Here is a 16,798-nt window from a genome sequence, read left to right as displayed (position 1 = left end):
ATATACACAAATCAATGTGATACACCATATTAACAAACTGAAGAATAAAAACCATATGATCATCTCAATAGATGCAGAAAAAGCTTAAGACAAAATTCAACACCCATTTATGATAAAAACTCTCCAGAAAATGGGCATAGAGGGAACTTACCTCAACATAATAAAGGCCATATATGACAAACCCACAGCAAACATCATTCTCGATGGTGAAAAACTAAAAGCATTTCCTCTAAGATCAGGAACAAGACAAGGATGTCCACTCTTGCCACTATTATTCAAGATAGTTTTGGAAGTCCTAGCCATGGCAATCAGAGAAATAAAAGAAATAAAAGGAATACAAATTGGAAAAGAAGAAGTAAAACTGTCAGTGTTTGCAGATGACATGATACTGTACATAGATAATCCTAAAAATACCACCAGAAAACTACTAGAGCTAATCGGTGAATTTGGTAAAGTTGCAGGATACAAAATTAATGCACAGATATCTTGCATTTCTACACATTAACAATGAAAGAACAGAAAGAGAAATTAAGGAAACAATCGCATTCACCATTGCAACAAAAAGAATAAAATACCTAGGAATAAACCTACCTAAGGAGACAAAAGACCTGTATGCAGAAATCTATAAGACACTGATGAAAGAAATTAAAGATGATACAAACAGATGGAGAGATATACCACATTCTTGGATTGGAAGCATCAACTTTGTGACAATGACTATACTACCCAAAGCAATCTACAGAGCCAATGCAATCCTTATCAAATTAGCAGTGGCAATTTTTTACAGAACTAGAACAAAAAATCTTAAAAATTGTTTGGTGACACAAAAGACCCCAAATAGCCAAAGCAATCTTGAGGGGAGAAAAACGTAGCTGGAGGAATCAGACTCCCTGACTTCAGACTACACTACAAAGCTACAGTAATCAAGACAATATGGTACTGGCACAAAAACAGAAATATAGATCAATGGAACAGGATAGAAAGCCCAGAGATAAATCCATGCACTTATGGTCCCCTAATCTGTGACAAAGGAGGTGAGGATATACAATGGAGAAAAGACAGCCTCTTCAATAAGTGGTGCTGGAAAAACTGGACAGCTACATGTAAAAGAATGAAATTAGAACACTCCCTAACACCATACACAAAAATAAACTCAAAATGGATTAAAGACCTAAATGTAAGGCCAGACACTAGCAAACTCTTAGAGGAAAACATAGGCAGAACACTCTTTGACATAAATCACAGGAAGATCTTTTTTGATCCACTTCCTAGAGTAATGGAAATAAAAACAAAAATAAACAAATGGGACCTAATGAAACTTAAAAGCTTTTGCGCAGCAAAGGAAACTATAAACAAGACGAATAGACAACCCTCAGAATGGGAGAAAATATTTGCAAACAAATCAACGGACAAAGGATTAATCACCAAAATATATAAACAGCTCATGCAGTTCAATATCACAAAAACAAACAACCCAATCAAAATATCGTCTGAAGACCTAAACAGGCATTTCTTCAAAGAAGATATACAGAATTCCAAGAGGCACATGAAAAGCTGCTCAACATCACTAATTATTAGAGAAATGCAAACCAAAACTACAATGAGGTATCACGTCACACCAGTTAGAATGGGCATCATCAGAAAACCTATATACAAAAATGCTGGAGAGGGTGTGGAGAAAAGGGAACCCTCTTGCACTGTTGGTGGGAATGTAAATTGATACAGGCACTATGGAGAACAGTGAGAAGGTTCCTTAAAAAACTAAAAATAGAATTACCATATGACCCAGCTATCCCACTATTGGGCCTATACCCAGAGAAAACCATCATTCAAAACGACACACACACCCCAATGTTCATTGTAGCACTACTTACAATAGCCAGGCCATGGAAGCAACCTAAATGCCCATCGACAGATGAATGGATAAAGATGTGGTACATATATACAATGGAATATTAGCCATATAATGGAATGAAACTGGGTCATTTGTAGAGACATGGATGGACCTAGAGACTGTCATATAGAGTGAAGTAAGTCAGAAAGAAAAACAAATATCGTATATTAACACATATATGTGGAATCTAGAAAAATGGTACAGATGAACCAGTTTGTAAGGCAGAAATAGAGACACAGATGTAGATAACAAACTTATGGACACCAATTGGGGGAAAAGGGGAGGGATGAATTGGGAAATTGGGACAGTCATATATACATTAATATGTATAAAATAGATAACTAATAAGAATCTGCTGTATAAAAAATAATTTAAAAAACATAGACTAGATCACAATGTGGCTAATAGTATTTATTTCTTTACCCTATAAATTCCACAAATAGATAAGAATCAGGGATCGGACCAGGGCACGAACCTGTGTCCCCTGCATCGGCAGGCGGACTTGCAACCACTGTGCCACCAGGGAAGCCCTACAACTGATGATTTTGATGAGAGTCTTCTTGCATATTTGAAGTTAATAAGTTTTGTAATATCACTGCTCAATTTTATCTTTAAAATGCTAATAAGCATGTCTGAGCATTCAACAGATATAGCACCTTAATCTACTAGATTTAAAAGTACTCTACCAATGTGTGCTTAGAGCATTCTAGAAACTAGGTGTCAACAGTAATAAATTCACTGAATGATGAAATATTTTTTAATTATAATTTATACCTATAAATATTGAATAGGAGTATGTAGTACATTTCTCTAAAGTGGGAATTAAACATGAAAGTATGTGTCAGGCTGGAATGAAGTGTTAATATAAGGGTACTCTTATGACATTTCAGCTGTGAGTAAAGGAAACTGACGTGTCTCCAAGTTTCCAGCATGTAGCCTTGGTATCCAACTGTCACAGACATTGAAAATGCAAGGTGGTATTGTTGCTATGACATTTTATATTTGTGTCATACTTTATAGCTTTCTAAAGAATTTTAAATATATGATCTTATCTTATTATTACAAAAACCCTGTAAGAGAGTACATAATAGACTCGAGATAGACCTAAAGCCTAGATTATTATTTTGACCATTTAAACCTGGCCAAATCCTTCCCTCACATATACCCTTTCCCTCACAGTACCCTTCCTTCATGGTACCCTTCCCTCAAACCCACCCTCCCTCACAGTACCCTTCCCTCACACCCACCCTGCCCTCACACCTATCTCAGGCTTTATATCACATTGTTTCAGTCAGAAATAATACACTCCGTCAAAGCAACAGCAATAGAAAACAGCTTCAGAAGAAGCAGAGTACAGCTTCTCGTATCACACAATTTTATAACCATATATTTTAAAATTTAGAATAAGTTTACATAAAAGAGTAAAACAAAGGACTGCTAGAATTAAACAGTAAATTCTAAAAATAATAAAATATAGATATGCCCCTCTAAAAAAGCAAGGGTTAATCTTTTCCATATATTGTTTCTTTTTTATATTTGCTAAGTTGCAAAGTAAATTCTCCAAACTATTTCCTCACTCACATTTTTCAAGTGAATAATAAATTAAAAAATCAGAATTCTCTCTGCCATGGAAGTCTCTCTTCTTCAGCCAAAATAATCAGAGGGAAAATAATTTCTTTTAACGTTTGACACTATTAGCAGGCCCTGCTCAGAATCTGTTTACAATATGTACTACTAAAATGACACAGTAAAATTAAAACATAGTTAGAAAAATAATGCTTTTGTCAGGTTGCAAAAGCTGATACTTACCAAAGGGGACAATTTTCGTCTTCTTGGAGATACCTCACTTTCCTTAGTTGCTTGTTGGCATAGCAAAGCTTTGAGTTGATTAACTATGGAGCAAAAGCGATGGGTTTATTCACCTTATTTTAGATCCATGGTTTATTATCACCCATCTATCCATCCATCCATCTAACAAATATTGTTTAAATATGTATTATGCACCACAAAATGTGCTACTGACTGGGGATACAAAGACAAACATAAGAAAACCTCTACCGCTTAAGAGCTAAGAATCTTGCTTGTGAGCAAGAGGGATATAACTAATAGATATAAAACAATATAATAAGCTCTAGGTAGACCTAGAGCTATGCATAGTGCTATGAAGAGGAAGCATATAATTGTTTTCACAGAGAGGACAATACCGTGAAGGATAAACAGGAGATTACCGAGCAGAAAAGGGTGGGAAAAAATCCAGTTAGAATACGTGGCTCATGCAAAGCATAGAAGCATGGCCATAGGTTGGTATGATTAGAACATGGCTCGCAAGATGAACAGTTGAAAGGAAAACAGAAAAATGAGGCTGGAAAGGCAGCTTGGTCTCATCTTAAGGAAATACTTCTACGACATCCTATAGGCATTGAGAAGTCAAAGAAAAAAAAATAAGCAAGGGAATTAGATTAGCTGATTTGTGTTTCTCGACTAAAATCCCAGCAGTAAAGGATAGACTGGAGTCATTACTGTATGGAGTTTAAAGAATTCACTGTGTGTCATTCAGGTCAGGACAGACGTTCACACTCACCAGCATGGCTGTGTTGCAGTTCACGCCAGGCATTCCCAGCATCCTCATTTCCTACACTGGTACTAAAAGAAGGATCCATTACATCTTCTCCAATAGTGACATCACCTTCTCTCAGGGCACATTTCAATTGGTGAATGCTTCTACTGGCACGTTCTGTAACAACATGATGAATATCAGGGCCAGTGAAATCTGGCGACCAAAGGTATACTAACTCAAGAAGACAATTTCTAAAGGAAAAGCAATCATTTCTGATACTTCATGGGGAAAAAAGCAGTTTTGTTTCTAGCTTGCTGAGGAACATGCCAGAGGAAGTGAGAGATTAAGTTCATGGGTTAGAAGTTAGACTTGATGATCTCTAAGGTCCCTGACACCTCAGTGACTGATATTCACTATATATAACTCTACTGCTGAGGAGGACTGAATGGAAGAGCTTCTCCGCCCTCCACTCCTCCAAACAATAGCCTCACAGGGAAAGCACTATCCTAACCCCTCAATGCCTAAGACTCCCCTACCCCTTCTGGAGAGGGGTGGGTGGGCAAAACTGGCAAAAAGGATACCACCACACCAAGTTCCTGCCCAAGGAGGCCTCCTTGTCCCTGTGGGCCAGATGTCCCTCTAGCAGCAAGAGACATATGACTACCTGGCCTAGTTTTGATCAAGATTTGAATAGCTGACATGCTTAGAGCGGCAGCCTCTGTAGTATAGTCGTACTTACGTACTACTGGCTGACTACATCTTACATAGAAATTCTTGGTTAGTGTACCTGACTACCCCTAGAATTGAAGCTTAAACTCACTATCACATACTTAACATAAATAGTCTAAAATGAAATATTTTAAGGTATATTATTCTAGTAGTTCATCTCTAAAAATAGCCCCCAAAGGACCCAGCCTCTCATCCTTGTCCTCTCCCAGGTTGAAACTCAGTGGGCCTGTAACCTGCACTAACCAAGAGAATGCAATGGAAGGCACACCACGCCAGACCAGTCACATCTTTAAAATATCTGGTAGCTTCTGCTTCTACCCTCTTAGAATGCTGGATTTTGTAAACCCCAAGCCACAAAGTAGGAAGTCTGTCTACCTTGCTGGAGAGATTGTGAAGAGGCCATGTGGAAAGGAAAGGCCCTGAGACCACCACAGGGAGAAGGAGAGAAGCCCAGCCCCACTAACAGCCCAGTGGAGTCTCCTGATGACTCCAGCGCCAGAGGCCATCTACCTACAATGGCATGAAAGAGACCTGAAAACTGCCCAGCTTGAGTCCAATTAACCCACAGATCTGTGAAAGTTACTACAAATGCTTTTAGTTGTTGCTTTCTGCCATCAAGCTTTAGAGTGTCTTGTTAAGCAGCAATAGATAACTGAAATAATAATTCAGTGAAATATTTACCCAAAAACATCTTTAGCAAAGGATCGAAGTCTTACATTAATAACAGAACTATACTAATATAGTAATATTATACTGTACTATATGTTAATACTATAATATAATAATATACTAATGACACTGGTGATGACATTACTAATAATTCTACCCCATTTTATGGATATTTTACATGTATGGCAACTAGAGAACCAGGCAATCAATTGGTAATTTCATTAATTAAAGTCCAGTTACTTCTTCAGGTTTAAACTTATTTCTGCTAATCTCTTATGATTAAATTCTCCAGTTCTAATCTAGAAAATATTAACTATAACAAAAAAAATGTTCCTTGTACATTAGAGCTGAAACCCATATTTCACTCATCATTTTCAAATTTTGACATCTGTATTTGAAAGTTTTTTTGTTTTGTTTTTTTGTTTGTTTGTTTGTTTTTGTGGTACGCGGGCCTCTCACTGCTGTGGCCTCTCCCGTTGCGGAGCACAGGCTCTGGACGCGCAGGCTCAGCGGCCATGGCTCACGGGCCCAGCCGCTCCGCAGCATGTGGGATCTTCCCAGACCGGGGCACGAACCCGTGACCCCTGCATCAGCAGGCGGACTCTCAACCACTAGCGCCACCAGGGAAGCCCTGAAAGTTATTTTTAATTCATAAATTTACCAAATATTTTACATATATCTTACACAGAAATTTGTTAGAAAGATGAATTCCCATGCAAGTTCATGTATAGCTGTTATCTATTTCAAATGGATTCTATCTAAATAATTCTTAAGATTTTCAGAGGAGATCTTTTTCTAAGAAAAAACTTTCCCTAATTCAGAGCAACACAAAACAATGATGCCAATGAAGTTCTCTCTTTCTTCTGACCAAGGTCCTTCCTTGACAATTATAATCTATTTCGTCTTGTGTTCTCAGGAGAAAAAGCTCCTATTCCTGGCTACCTACATGGGAACCCTAAAAAAGCCATAAAACAGCTATCTTTTCATTATCAATCACAGATGGAAATATATTTATAAACATATTCTACAGGACCTTGAAACATAGATTATACTTCCTCCAAGCTCATTAATTTTTTTTTTAAAGAAGATGTTGGGGGTAGGAATTTATTAATTTATTTATTTATTTTTGCTGTGTTGGGTCTTTGTTTCTGTGCGAGGGCTTTCTCTAGTCATGGCAAGCGGGGGCCACTCTTCATCGCGGTGTGCGGGCCCTCTCACTATCGCGGCCTCTCTTGTTGTGGAGCACAGGCTCCAAACGCACAGGCTCAGTAGTTGTGGCTCACAGGCCTAGGTGCTCCGTGGCATGTGGGATCCTCCCAGACCAGGGCTCGAACCCGTGTCCCCTGCATTGGCGGGCAGATTCTCAACCACTGCACCACCAGGGAAGCCCCCAAGCTCATTAATTTAACAGTTTGAAACCAGAAAAAAAAATAACCATAACTTAATAGAAAAAAATATTCTCTATCTTATAAAATCTCTAATGTAGGTTCTTTGCTTACAGCAACTCATTTTCTACCTTGATTAAACTAAAGAAAACAGGTCTTTTAGGTCAGGGTTCAACAGTGAAATTCTACTAACTACACAAGAGACCCAGGGAATTTGCCACTACAATTTTCTCCACATCAATCCTGTTTCCACACAGACCTTTCTCTGACTGGAATTTGGAATTGATAACTAACCAAGCCTGGTCTCCTTTCACTCCTCATGAGTTTAAAAAAGTCCAGATAAGATGCATTCCTGGTTTTAGTAAAATGAGAAGCAGCAATAGTTTTTCAATAACTCAGTATTTTCTAAAGAGACTTGTTAAAGAAAAAGGAAAATCAAAGTGTTATTTGATAAGCAATTTAGTTCACACAGCGTTAGACTTATGCACTGAAATCTATGAATAAGGCACTTATCCTTACTGCATCCATTAAAAGGAAAGAGAGGGTTTGAATTACACTATAAGTGTGCTCTGTGGAGCCATCAAATGACTTCATCAATAAGACAAAGGATAATTATTTATTTATACCTAATCTGACTAAAAGCTAATAAGCAATATTAGGAAAAGGAAAGGAAATCTGAAAAGAATTGTGTAGTTGTAAATCCTTATAGGTAGACTTCTTTCATTAGATTACAATGATAGCAGAGCTTTATGAGCACATTTAATCCCTTTCCTAATATTGTATAATCTTTTAGAATTTTTAACATTCAAAGTGTGTTAAATTACACTATGAAAATAGTATTATGTGAACTAGTAATATATTGAACTCAATAACCATCCCAAAGAAAAGTGATTACACAAGGTTAGGGGTGTTTTACAATGAGTGACTTTAGTTGTTAGTATCAGAGATGAAGAGAAGGAATTTGTAAGAACTGTGTCCTAAAACTAAAACTAAGGAGGTAAGTGATATTTTAAAGTCATTTCAATACTACATTTCAAAACATGCTAAATGTTTTACAAATATATACATACTAATATAATTATACACTGCAACAGACAAACAGAGATAATCCTGAGGAATAACAACACTCATATCTTTCAAGACAGATAAAACCCCACTGCTCTTCAACTGGAGCCATTGCAACTGAAGGCCCCATAATCCTTATTAAGAACACTGCTCCCCAGATGCAGTTATCTGCTGCTTACATGTAAGGAAACCAGATTAGACAGGAGGTTCCAGTATGGTTTCCTATCCCACTGTTAATGGGCACAGCTTTATCTATCTATAAACAAGAGATGAAAAGAATACTCATTTCCTCTTCTCTCCTGAGAGGACAGTAAGAGATTTCACAATACATCCTGGTTTCTTCTCCCCAGCACCAACTATGGGCTGAATATAAACTTAATTACGTTCTGCTAATTTGGGTTTTTTTTAATTCTTCTTTCTCTAATGGCAAGTGTAAGGTAAGATTGTTTATTTAGCGATTTTTCTTGTTTCTTGGGGTAGGATTGTATTGCTATAAACTTCCCTCTTAGAACTGCTTTTGCTGCATCCCATAGGTTTTGGGTCGTTTTCAGTTTTGTTTTCACTGTCATTTGTTTCTAGGTATTTTTGATTTCCTCTTTGATTTCTTCTACTAATGTATTGTTTAGCCTCCATGTGTTTGTATTTTTTACATGTTTTTCCTGTAATTGCTATCTAGTCTCATAGCATTGTGGTTGGAAAAGATACTTGATATGATTTCAATTTTCTTAAATTTACCAAGGCTTGATTTGTGTCCCAAGATATGATCTATCCTGGAGAATGTTCCATGAGCACTTGAGAAGAAAGTACATTCTGTTGTTTTGGATGGAATATCCTATAAAACTACCAATGGCATTTTTCACAGAAGTAGAACAAAAAATATCACAATTTGTATGGAAACACGAAAGACCCCGAATAGCCAGAGCAATCTTGAGAAAGAAAAACAGAGCTGGAGGAATAAGGCTCCCTGACTTCAGACTATGCTACAAAGCTACAGAAATCAAGACAGAATGGTAATGGCACAAAAACAGAAATATACATCAATGGAACAGGATAGAAAGCCCAGAGATAAACCCATGCACATATAGTCACCTTATTTTCGATAAAGTAGGCAAAAATATACAATGGAGAAAAGACAACCTCTTCAATAAGTGGCACTGGGAAAACTGGACAGCTACATGTAAAAGAATGAAATTAGAACACTCCCTAACACTGTATACAAAAATAAACTCAAAATGGATTAAAGACCTAACTGCAAGGCCAGACACTATAAAACTCTTAGAGGAAAACATAGGCAGAACACTCTATGACATAAATCACAGCAAGATCCTTTTTGACCCACCTCCTAGAGAAATGGAAATAAAAACAAAAATAAACAAATGGGACCTAATGAAACCTAAAAGCTTTTGCACAGCAAAGGAAACCATAAACAAGATGAAAAGACAACTCTCAGGATGGGAGAAAATATTTGTAAACGAAGCAACTGACAAAGGATTAATCTCCAAAATATGCAAGCAGCTCATGCAGCTCAATAACAAAAAAACAAACAACCCAATCCAAAAATGGGCAGAAGTAAATAGACATTTCTCCAAAGAAGATATACAGATTGCCAACAAACACATGAAAGGATGCTCAACATCACTAATCATTAAAGAAATGTAAATCAGGGCTTCCCTGGTGGCGCAGCGGTTGAGAATCCGCCTGCCGATGCAGGAGACACGGGTTCGTGCCCTGGTCCGGGAAGATCCCACATGCCGCGGAGCAACTAAGCCCGTGAGCCATGGCCGCTGGGCCTGCGCGTCCGGAGCCTGTGCTCCGCAACGGGAGAGGCCACAACAGTGAGAGGCCCGCATACCGCAAAAAAAAAAAAAAAAAAAAAAAAAAAAAAAAAAAAAAAAAAAAAAAGAAATGTAAATCAAAACTACAATGAGGTATCACCTCATACTGGTCTAAATGGCCATCATCAAAAAATTTACAAACAATAAATGCTGGAGAGGGTGTGGAGAAAAGGGAACCCTCTTGCACTGTTGTTGGGAATGTAAATTGATACAGCCACTATGGAGAACAGTATGGAGGTTCCTTAAAAAAATAGAACTACCATACAACACAGCAATCCCACTACCGGGCATATACCCTGAGAAAACCATAATTCAAAAAGAGTCATGTACCACAATGTTCACTGCAGCTCTATTTACAATAGCCAGGACATGGAAGCAAGTTAAGTGTCCATCAATAGATGAATGGATAAAGAAGATGTGGCACATATATACAATGGAATATTACCCAGGCACAAAAAGAAACAAAATTGAGCTATTAGTATTGAGGTGGATGGACCTACAATCTGTCATACAGAGTGAAGTAAGTCAGAAAGAGAAAAACAAATACTGTATGCTAACACATATATATGGAATCTAAAAAAAAAGGTTCTGAAGAACCTAGGGGCAGGACAGGAATAAAGACACAGACATAGAGAATGGATTTGAGGACACAGGGAGGGGGAAGGGTAAGCTTGGATGAAGTGAGAGAGTGGCATGGACATATATACACACTACCAAATATAAAACAGATAGCTAGTGGGAAGCAGCCGTACAGCACAGGGAGATCAGCTCAATGCTTTGTGACCACCTAGAGGGGTAGGATAGGGAGGGTGGGAGGGAGACGCAAGAGGGAGGGGATATGGGGATATATGTATACGTATAGCTGATTCACTTTGTTATATAGCAGAAACTAACACAACAATGTAAAGCAATTATACTCTAATAAAGATGTTAGGAGAAAAAAAGAAAAGAAACAATGGCAGAGGGAAAAAGAGAAGAGGGTTTTTAATTAGAAAAATGTGGATGGGGGGGTGGGTGTGTGGGCAAGATGGACAAAGAGGGTCAAAAGGTACAAATTTCCAGTTATAAAATAAACTATGTCCTGGGATATAATGTGCAGCACGGTGACTATCATTAATAATACTGTGCTGTACATTTGAAGAGTAAATCTCAAACGTTCTCATCACAAGAAAAATAAAAATTAAAAAATTAAACTTAATTAGAATACAAACACAAATAAAACCTCTGAGTCCTACAGGATCATATGAACATAAATGTAAGTAAATACTATCTCTGCTGGTCCACTGTCCAAATATCAATCAATACAATGTGCACTGAAAAGGTTATTAAGCTGCTGACTGCCGACAAATTTAAGTCTGTTTTATTCATTTTTGTAATCCAGTTGCTCTACTTCCTAACTCCTAGATCAACACTGAGCCTCTCTTCATTAAGATGCTTTTGAACAAAAGGCAAATATGTCCCTGTCTAGGAAGGGTCATCACTTATATACGTACTGTGGATTACTGATGTCTACATTCTCCATCTGTACTGGGAGATGTGAAAAAGTGTTATCCTGGTGACAGGGAGGCGGAACCACACCCAGTGAAGTGCTCAGCTGTCTCTGAGAAAACATGCAATGAACCATATCTCCCTAGGCTGAGCATGAGAGGAGCCGCAGTTTTTAAAACACACTTAGGGCTTCCCTGGTGGCGCAGTGATTGAGAGTCCGCCTGCCGATGCAGGGGACACGGGTTCGTGCCCCGGTCCGGGAAGATCCCACATGCCACGGAGAGGCTGGGCCCGTGAGCCATGGCCGCTGAGCCTGCGCATTCGGAGCCTGTGCTCTGCAACGGGAGAGGCCACAACAGTAAGAGGCCCGCGTACCGCAAAAAAAACAAAACAAAACAAAACAAAAAACACGCTTAGACCAGGACAGACAAGCAGAAAAATGAAACCATGGCAAGATAAGAGACACATGTCTGTCCACACTTGACTGGGTCTCAGGTAGTTCAGAAGATTGTTGTCACTGTTTACTAGGGAACTGAAAGGTAGTATGACCAAGATAAAAACAGCATAATCCAAAATCAGAGAAAAAGAGCTTTGTAAATGGCAATTATAATAATGAAAGAGATTAAAAGTAGTGTGCAGAAACTACAAAATCTCAAAAAAAAAATACTATCATAAGACACTAAAAGCTGAAAAATGTGAAAATGGTTGGTGCCAGGAGTGAAAGATAATCCGAACAAGAATGTAAACATCTTAAGACAGCAGTGTCTAGAAGATCATTAATGATGGATGGATGTTGGCAAATCAAGATTGACAATATGCATCATGAGGGATACACCTGGTATTTTTTTGGCACCAACTGAGAGGACTTATGCACCTGTCACTTTCCTGATAAAGAAGTAATCCTAGCCAGACTAGCAGAACTTAGGTAAAATTATCAGCCAATACAATCTGTATCCTTAATTGTAATTATTCTCAAGTATGATTCTCACAAAGTAAATGTGATGAGCAATGCCTTGCTACTTCTACATGGTTCTCAGTTTTAGCACTATTGACATTTGGACCTGATAAATCTTGACTGTAAGGTGATGTGTTGTGTTTGTAGAGCAGCGTCCCTGGCCTCTACCCACTAGATGCCAGTAGACTCCTCCCTGCCAGTTGTGACAACCAAAACTGCCTCTGGACATTACCAGATGTTTCCTGGATGGAAAAAAAAGTCACCCTGGTTGATAATTGCTGGTTTAGATTAATAAAACAAGATAGCCCGTGTTCGGTTTTAAGGAGAGACTTCCCACATTGCTACATTGTAACTACAGGCACCTCCTGATAAAAAGTGGTCAGGAGAGTGAGCCATCCTGCCACTGTGGTAGGCGGTGCACAACCCACGGCCATCACTACCATGAGGCACTTCTGATCCAGGTATCTGGAGTTGTTATATCTACTGTAATTAAAGACTTGAAATTCATATTTAGTTTCATTTTGTTTCCAGGCCTAATACATGAAGCAATAGTTGTACTCTAAGGCCATATTTCAGAGCTACTTTAGGGGATCATTCCTTTAAATATTCCAGTGGGCTTTGATGAAGCTCTCCCATAATCAAGGTTGCTTTAGCAAGTACACAAGTGCATGTCAAGATACTTTCCCTACCTTTTGATACTCAAAGGAGTATCACTAAGTGAAAAGGTGGACAACCTTAGCAAAAACGGTGAAACGATCAGAGTTTAAGTCTTTTAAAAATCCCAAGAGTTAATATAATTATTCTCAGTATCTCAAAAGCTTAGAACAACTTCATCTCTTTTTTCTGTCCAAACATGTCCAACATGTGAAAATGTCCTTACAATCTCATAACACTGAACCACTGTTTTGGTTCTACACTATTTCAGGATGACTATTTACTTGTAAAACACCCTTTCTGGGCTGCTAAATCCTGTCTTTTGCATATTTAACCTCATTATTAGTAGGGAAGAAAAAACGGAATTCTACTAGCTTTTCGCTATTCTGGTAGAAGAAATAAATGGTCATAAAAGTTAAAACTACTAAGAAAAGCCATACAAGTATATAAAACAGAAAATGAATATATGTAATTTAAATTTTATCAGCAAAAAAGTAAACTCAAATGTTTACAAACTTCATTTGCATTACCAATCCTCATTTATTAATAGGCAATAGTTCCATTTCTTTAATTTTTAGAAAAGAGAGATATGTTTCAGTCTGCGCTAAAACACCAAAATAATTTTCTCATTTCATAATAAATACTTCCAGAGCCTTTACTACATTGTTGCCTGTCTTGGTCTCAATGAGGCTGCTAGTTAAAACACATAAGCAAACATTAGCTATAGAGAATATGTGTGTGTGCATAAACATATACTATACACGGCAAAGAATATTTTAAAATTTTAGAAAACACTTAAGAAAAACAAAAAGAAGAAGAAATACAAGTTTGATGAGTAAAACTGAGAAAAAGAGGAACTTTTACTCAAGTAGTTATACACAGGTTTTCTTAAGTCTGCCAAAGGTCCTGATGATATCACTTCTGGTTAATTCAGTGACCAAACTATTGACTAGTAAGATTAACACTGGCTTTCCACAGATGTGAGTCTGTGAACTATATTAAATATAGTACTATAACATTAGTTTGAAATTAACTACTGCATCAAGTCTAATATTAAATAGCCTCTAATACTTAAATAAAGGTTCAAATTAAGGTCAAAGGAGAAGCACTTGGAGAAACATAATGTAAAACAAGATTTTTTTACCAACCTCAAAAATTAAATGCCACTGGTATTATTGTGCACAGTATTTTTCTTGCTTTCAAATGAAAAGTTAAAAGTGGTTATTTCTGTATCTAACAGCTCTTGAAACATCAGTAGGCTGATGAAGGTATTCATTCAGACCAATTATTTTATTCTTGCAGTTTGAATACTGAGAATGTTGACAGTTTGTAACACTGTTGACAGAGGGAAACAATAAATAATAACCCTTTCAAAGTCTAGACTCACTAGAAGATAAATTTGCTAATCTCCTTGAAAAATCTTCACTTTGCTACAAGTACCAATTATAAATAGCAGCTAACATTTAATGAGTGCTTATGTGCCAAGCACTGATCTTTACCCTTCTTTTTTATCATAGTAATCTGTAATTATTTTGTTTATCGTGCTTCACTGCATTAATCCAGAGGCTCCCTGAGGACAGTCACTTTGTCTAGTTCCTTATGGTATCCCCAGCATTTGGTATGTCTAACATATAGCAGGTACTAAATTAATAAATGAGTCAGTGTTTTAAATGCTTTAAATTATTTTTTAAGCTGTTGGTCATGGACTAAATGGTTACAAAAATGCAAAAGAACAGAAAGTAGAGTGAATTACATCTACTAGAATAAATATTCTTTAATGAAACCTTTCTTTTAGTCTGTATGTCTATGTCCCATATAAAATATATTTCTTACTTATGGCTAAGATTTTTTTAAAAAGCCTGAAAATCACTGCTTTATGTGAATTATTTTATTTGCTCCCCACAAGAACCCTGTAGACAATATCATAACTTCTACTTTAAAATAAGAGAAATGAGGTTTCTAGATGTTATATATGATGTTCAAGATGATAGAGCTATCTACAAGTATATCACTTTTTCAGTTACTCATAGGGTACTATAGTAATAAAATCTGAATTAACTAAAAAAAGTTTCAGTAACAGTAATTGTAATATGATTAATAAAGAAAAACATAGGCTTTTAAGGCAGACAGGACTGACTGAATTTAATACCTGGCTCTGCCACTAACTAGCTGTGTTGGCTTTGGCCTAACTTAACCTCTTTGAACCTCTATTTCCCCATGTGTAAAAGAGGGACATTCATAAGATTGTAAGTTTTAAGTGATTTAATGTATGTAAATAGCCTAGACCACTAAATAGAAGCTGTTGTGATTAAAATAATTATCAGTGGTTTTTTTTCCTGGTCCAATAAATCACATTCAATCCACTACACCATAATTTGAATGTGTAAAAAGAGCGCATCAGGAATTTACTGGATTATAAAGAGAAGTATGGGAACTGGGCAAAACTGACATTGAGCCGTCCAAGAGTTTCTGCGGGCGTCGGGTAAAAAAGATGCCCAAGAAAAGATCAGGCAGTTGGTTCAGGTAACTATGGGAATCAAGGGAAACAACGTTGCTTAAACGTAAAAACGAACACAACTAATCTTTCCACAGCAACATTCATCTTCTTCCTCTGCGTTCTGGCTAGGGCCGAACCAAGGTGTTAGAAAACGCCCCTGGTCAGCTCCCACCCATTAGGCCCTGCTATCAAGGGGCTAGGGCACAGAGGTTCCGAGCAACTCACCCCGGAGACTCCGTTGATACTGCCCCAGAATCTCCTCCAGGGCAGAGTTCTCCGGGGACTTCGCCATGAACACACTCGGGGCCCAGAAATGGGATTTGCGTGGGGAAGTGTCCAGTGTTCTCCCCTCGGAGAGCAAGAGCCTCAGCCCCCGGAAGGGGCCCACCGACTTCCTGCTGCTGCTGTCACTGGGGAGCATAGAATCCCGGACTGAGCACACCGGACTCTTCCCACCCACGGGCCCTCGTTGTGGACGTCGGAAGTTGTAGTCCGCAGTGTCCGAGCCTACAGTGTCGAAGTTCCTAAGAGCCCTCCCAATGACACTACAATTCCCAGAGGGAAACGCGCTCCAAGCTCAAGCTTTGGCGGTTTGGCGGCAAGTTCCGGTTGCCAAGAGACTCCTTGGAGGCTCCGCCCATTTCTGTAGCCCAGCCAGGCTTAGTCCTGCCTTCATCCCATCCTGCTGTCTGGACCACCTGACAGAAAGGGCTCACTGAAAGCCTTTACTCTTCTAAATTCGCTTATATGCAGTTGATTCTTGAGCCTTCTCAAGAACGCAAATAACAAGCTCAACACCCTTCAGCCACAACATCTGCCAACACCGCGAAATAAATTCTCGAGAAAAAGAAGCTCTGAATCTCCCAAACAACGTAGATCGTGAAGGCGGCTGACACTACCAATCTTAGCACGCCCAGCGACCCGACCACAGCGTGGAGTTGGCGCACTGCCGGCTGGGAACTGTAGTCCTTGCCGGTTGCGGCCCCAGCTAAAGCCCGGGTCCTCTTCATTGTTGAAGCTGGTCTTTGGTACACGCCTGCGCAGTCGGCAGCTGGAGAGGCCTGTGGGTG

At 38.3% G+C, this 16,798-nt stretch overlaps 1 protein-coding gene across 7 annotated transcripts in view; it reads right to left on the bottom strand.

Moving 5' to 3' along the window:
- The window catches only part of SDCCAG8 (SHH signaling and ciliogenesis regulator SDCCAG8), a 268,459-nt gene extending 252,215 nt beyond the window's left edge, over positions 1–16,244 (bottom strand). For 6 of the 7 annotated variants that reach the window (XR_010840028.1, XR_010840016.1, XR_010840031.1 and 3 more), the window contains exons 1-3: positions 15,954–16,244; positions 4,476–4,628; positions 3,704–3,786 (exon numbers count right to left, since the gene is read on the bottom strand). Coding sequence is in view for 3 of the 7 variants with exons in the window: in XM_059079192.2 (XP_058935175.2) it covers positions 3,704–3,786; positions 4,476–4,628; positions 15,954–16,149 (432 nt within the window). In the remaining 4 variants the exon portion in view is untranslated. The remainder of the gene's footprint in view (positions 1–3,703; positions 3,787–4,475; positions 4,629–15,953) is intronic. The other variant, XM_067030709.1, reaches the window with a different exon arrangement.
- Positions 16,245–16,798: the final 554 nt, after the last annotated feature.

The sequence above is a fragment of the Kogia breviceps genome, chromosome 1 (assembly GCF_026419965.1).
Source record: "Kogia breviceps isolate mKogBre1 chromosome 1, mKogBre1 haplotype 1, whole genome shotgun sequence".
In the NCBI taxonomy this organism is placed as follows: Eukaryota; Metazoa; Chordata; class Mammalia; order Artiodactyla; family Physeteridae; genus Kogia; species Kogia breviceps.
The sequence above is the reverse complement of the archived record's forward strand: the minus strand, read 5'-3'. Positions and strand labels throughout refer to the sequence as shown.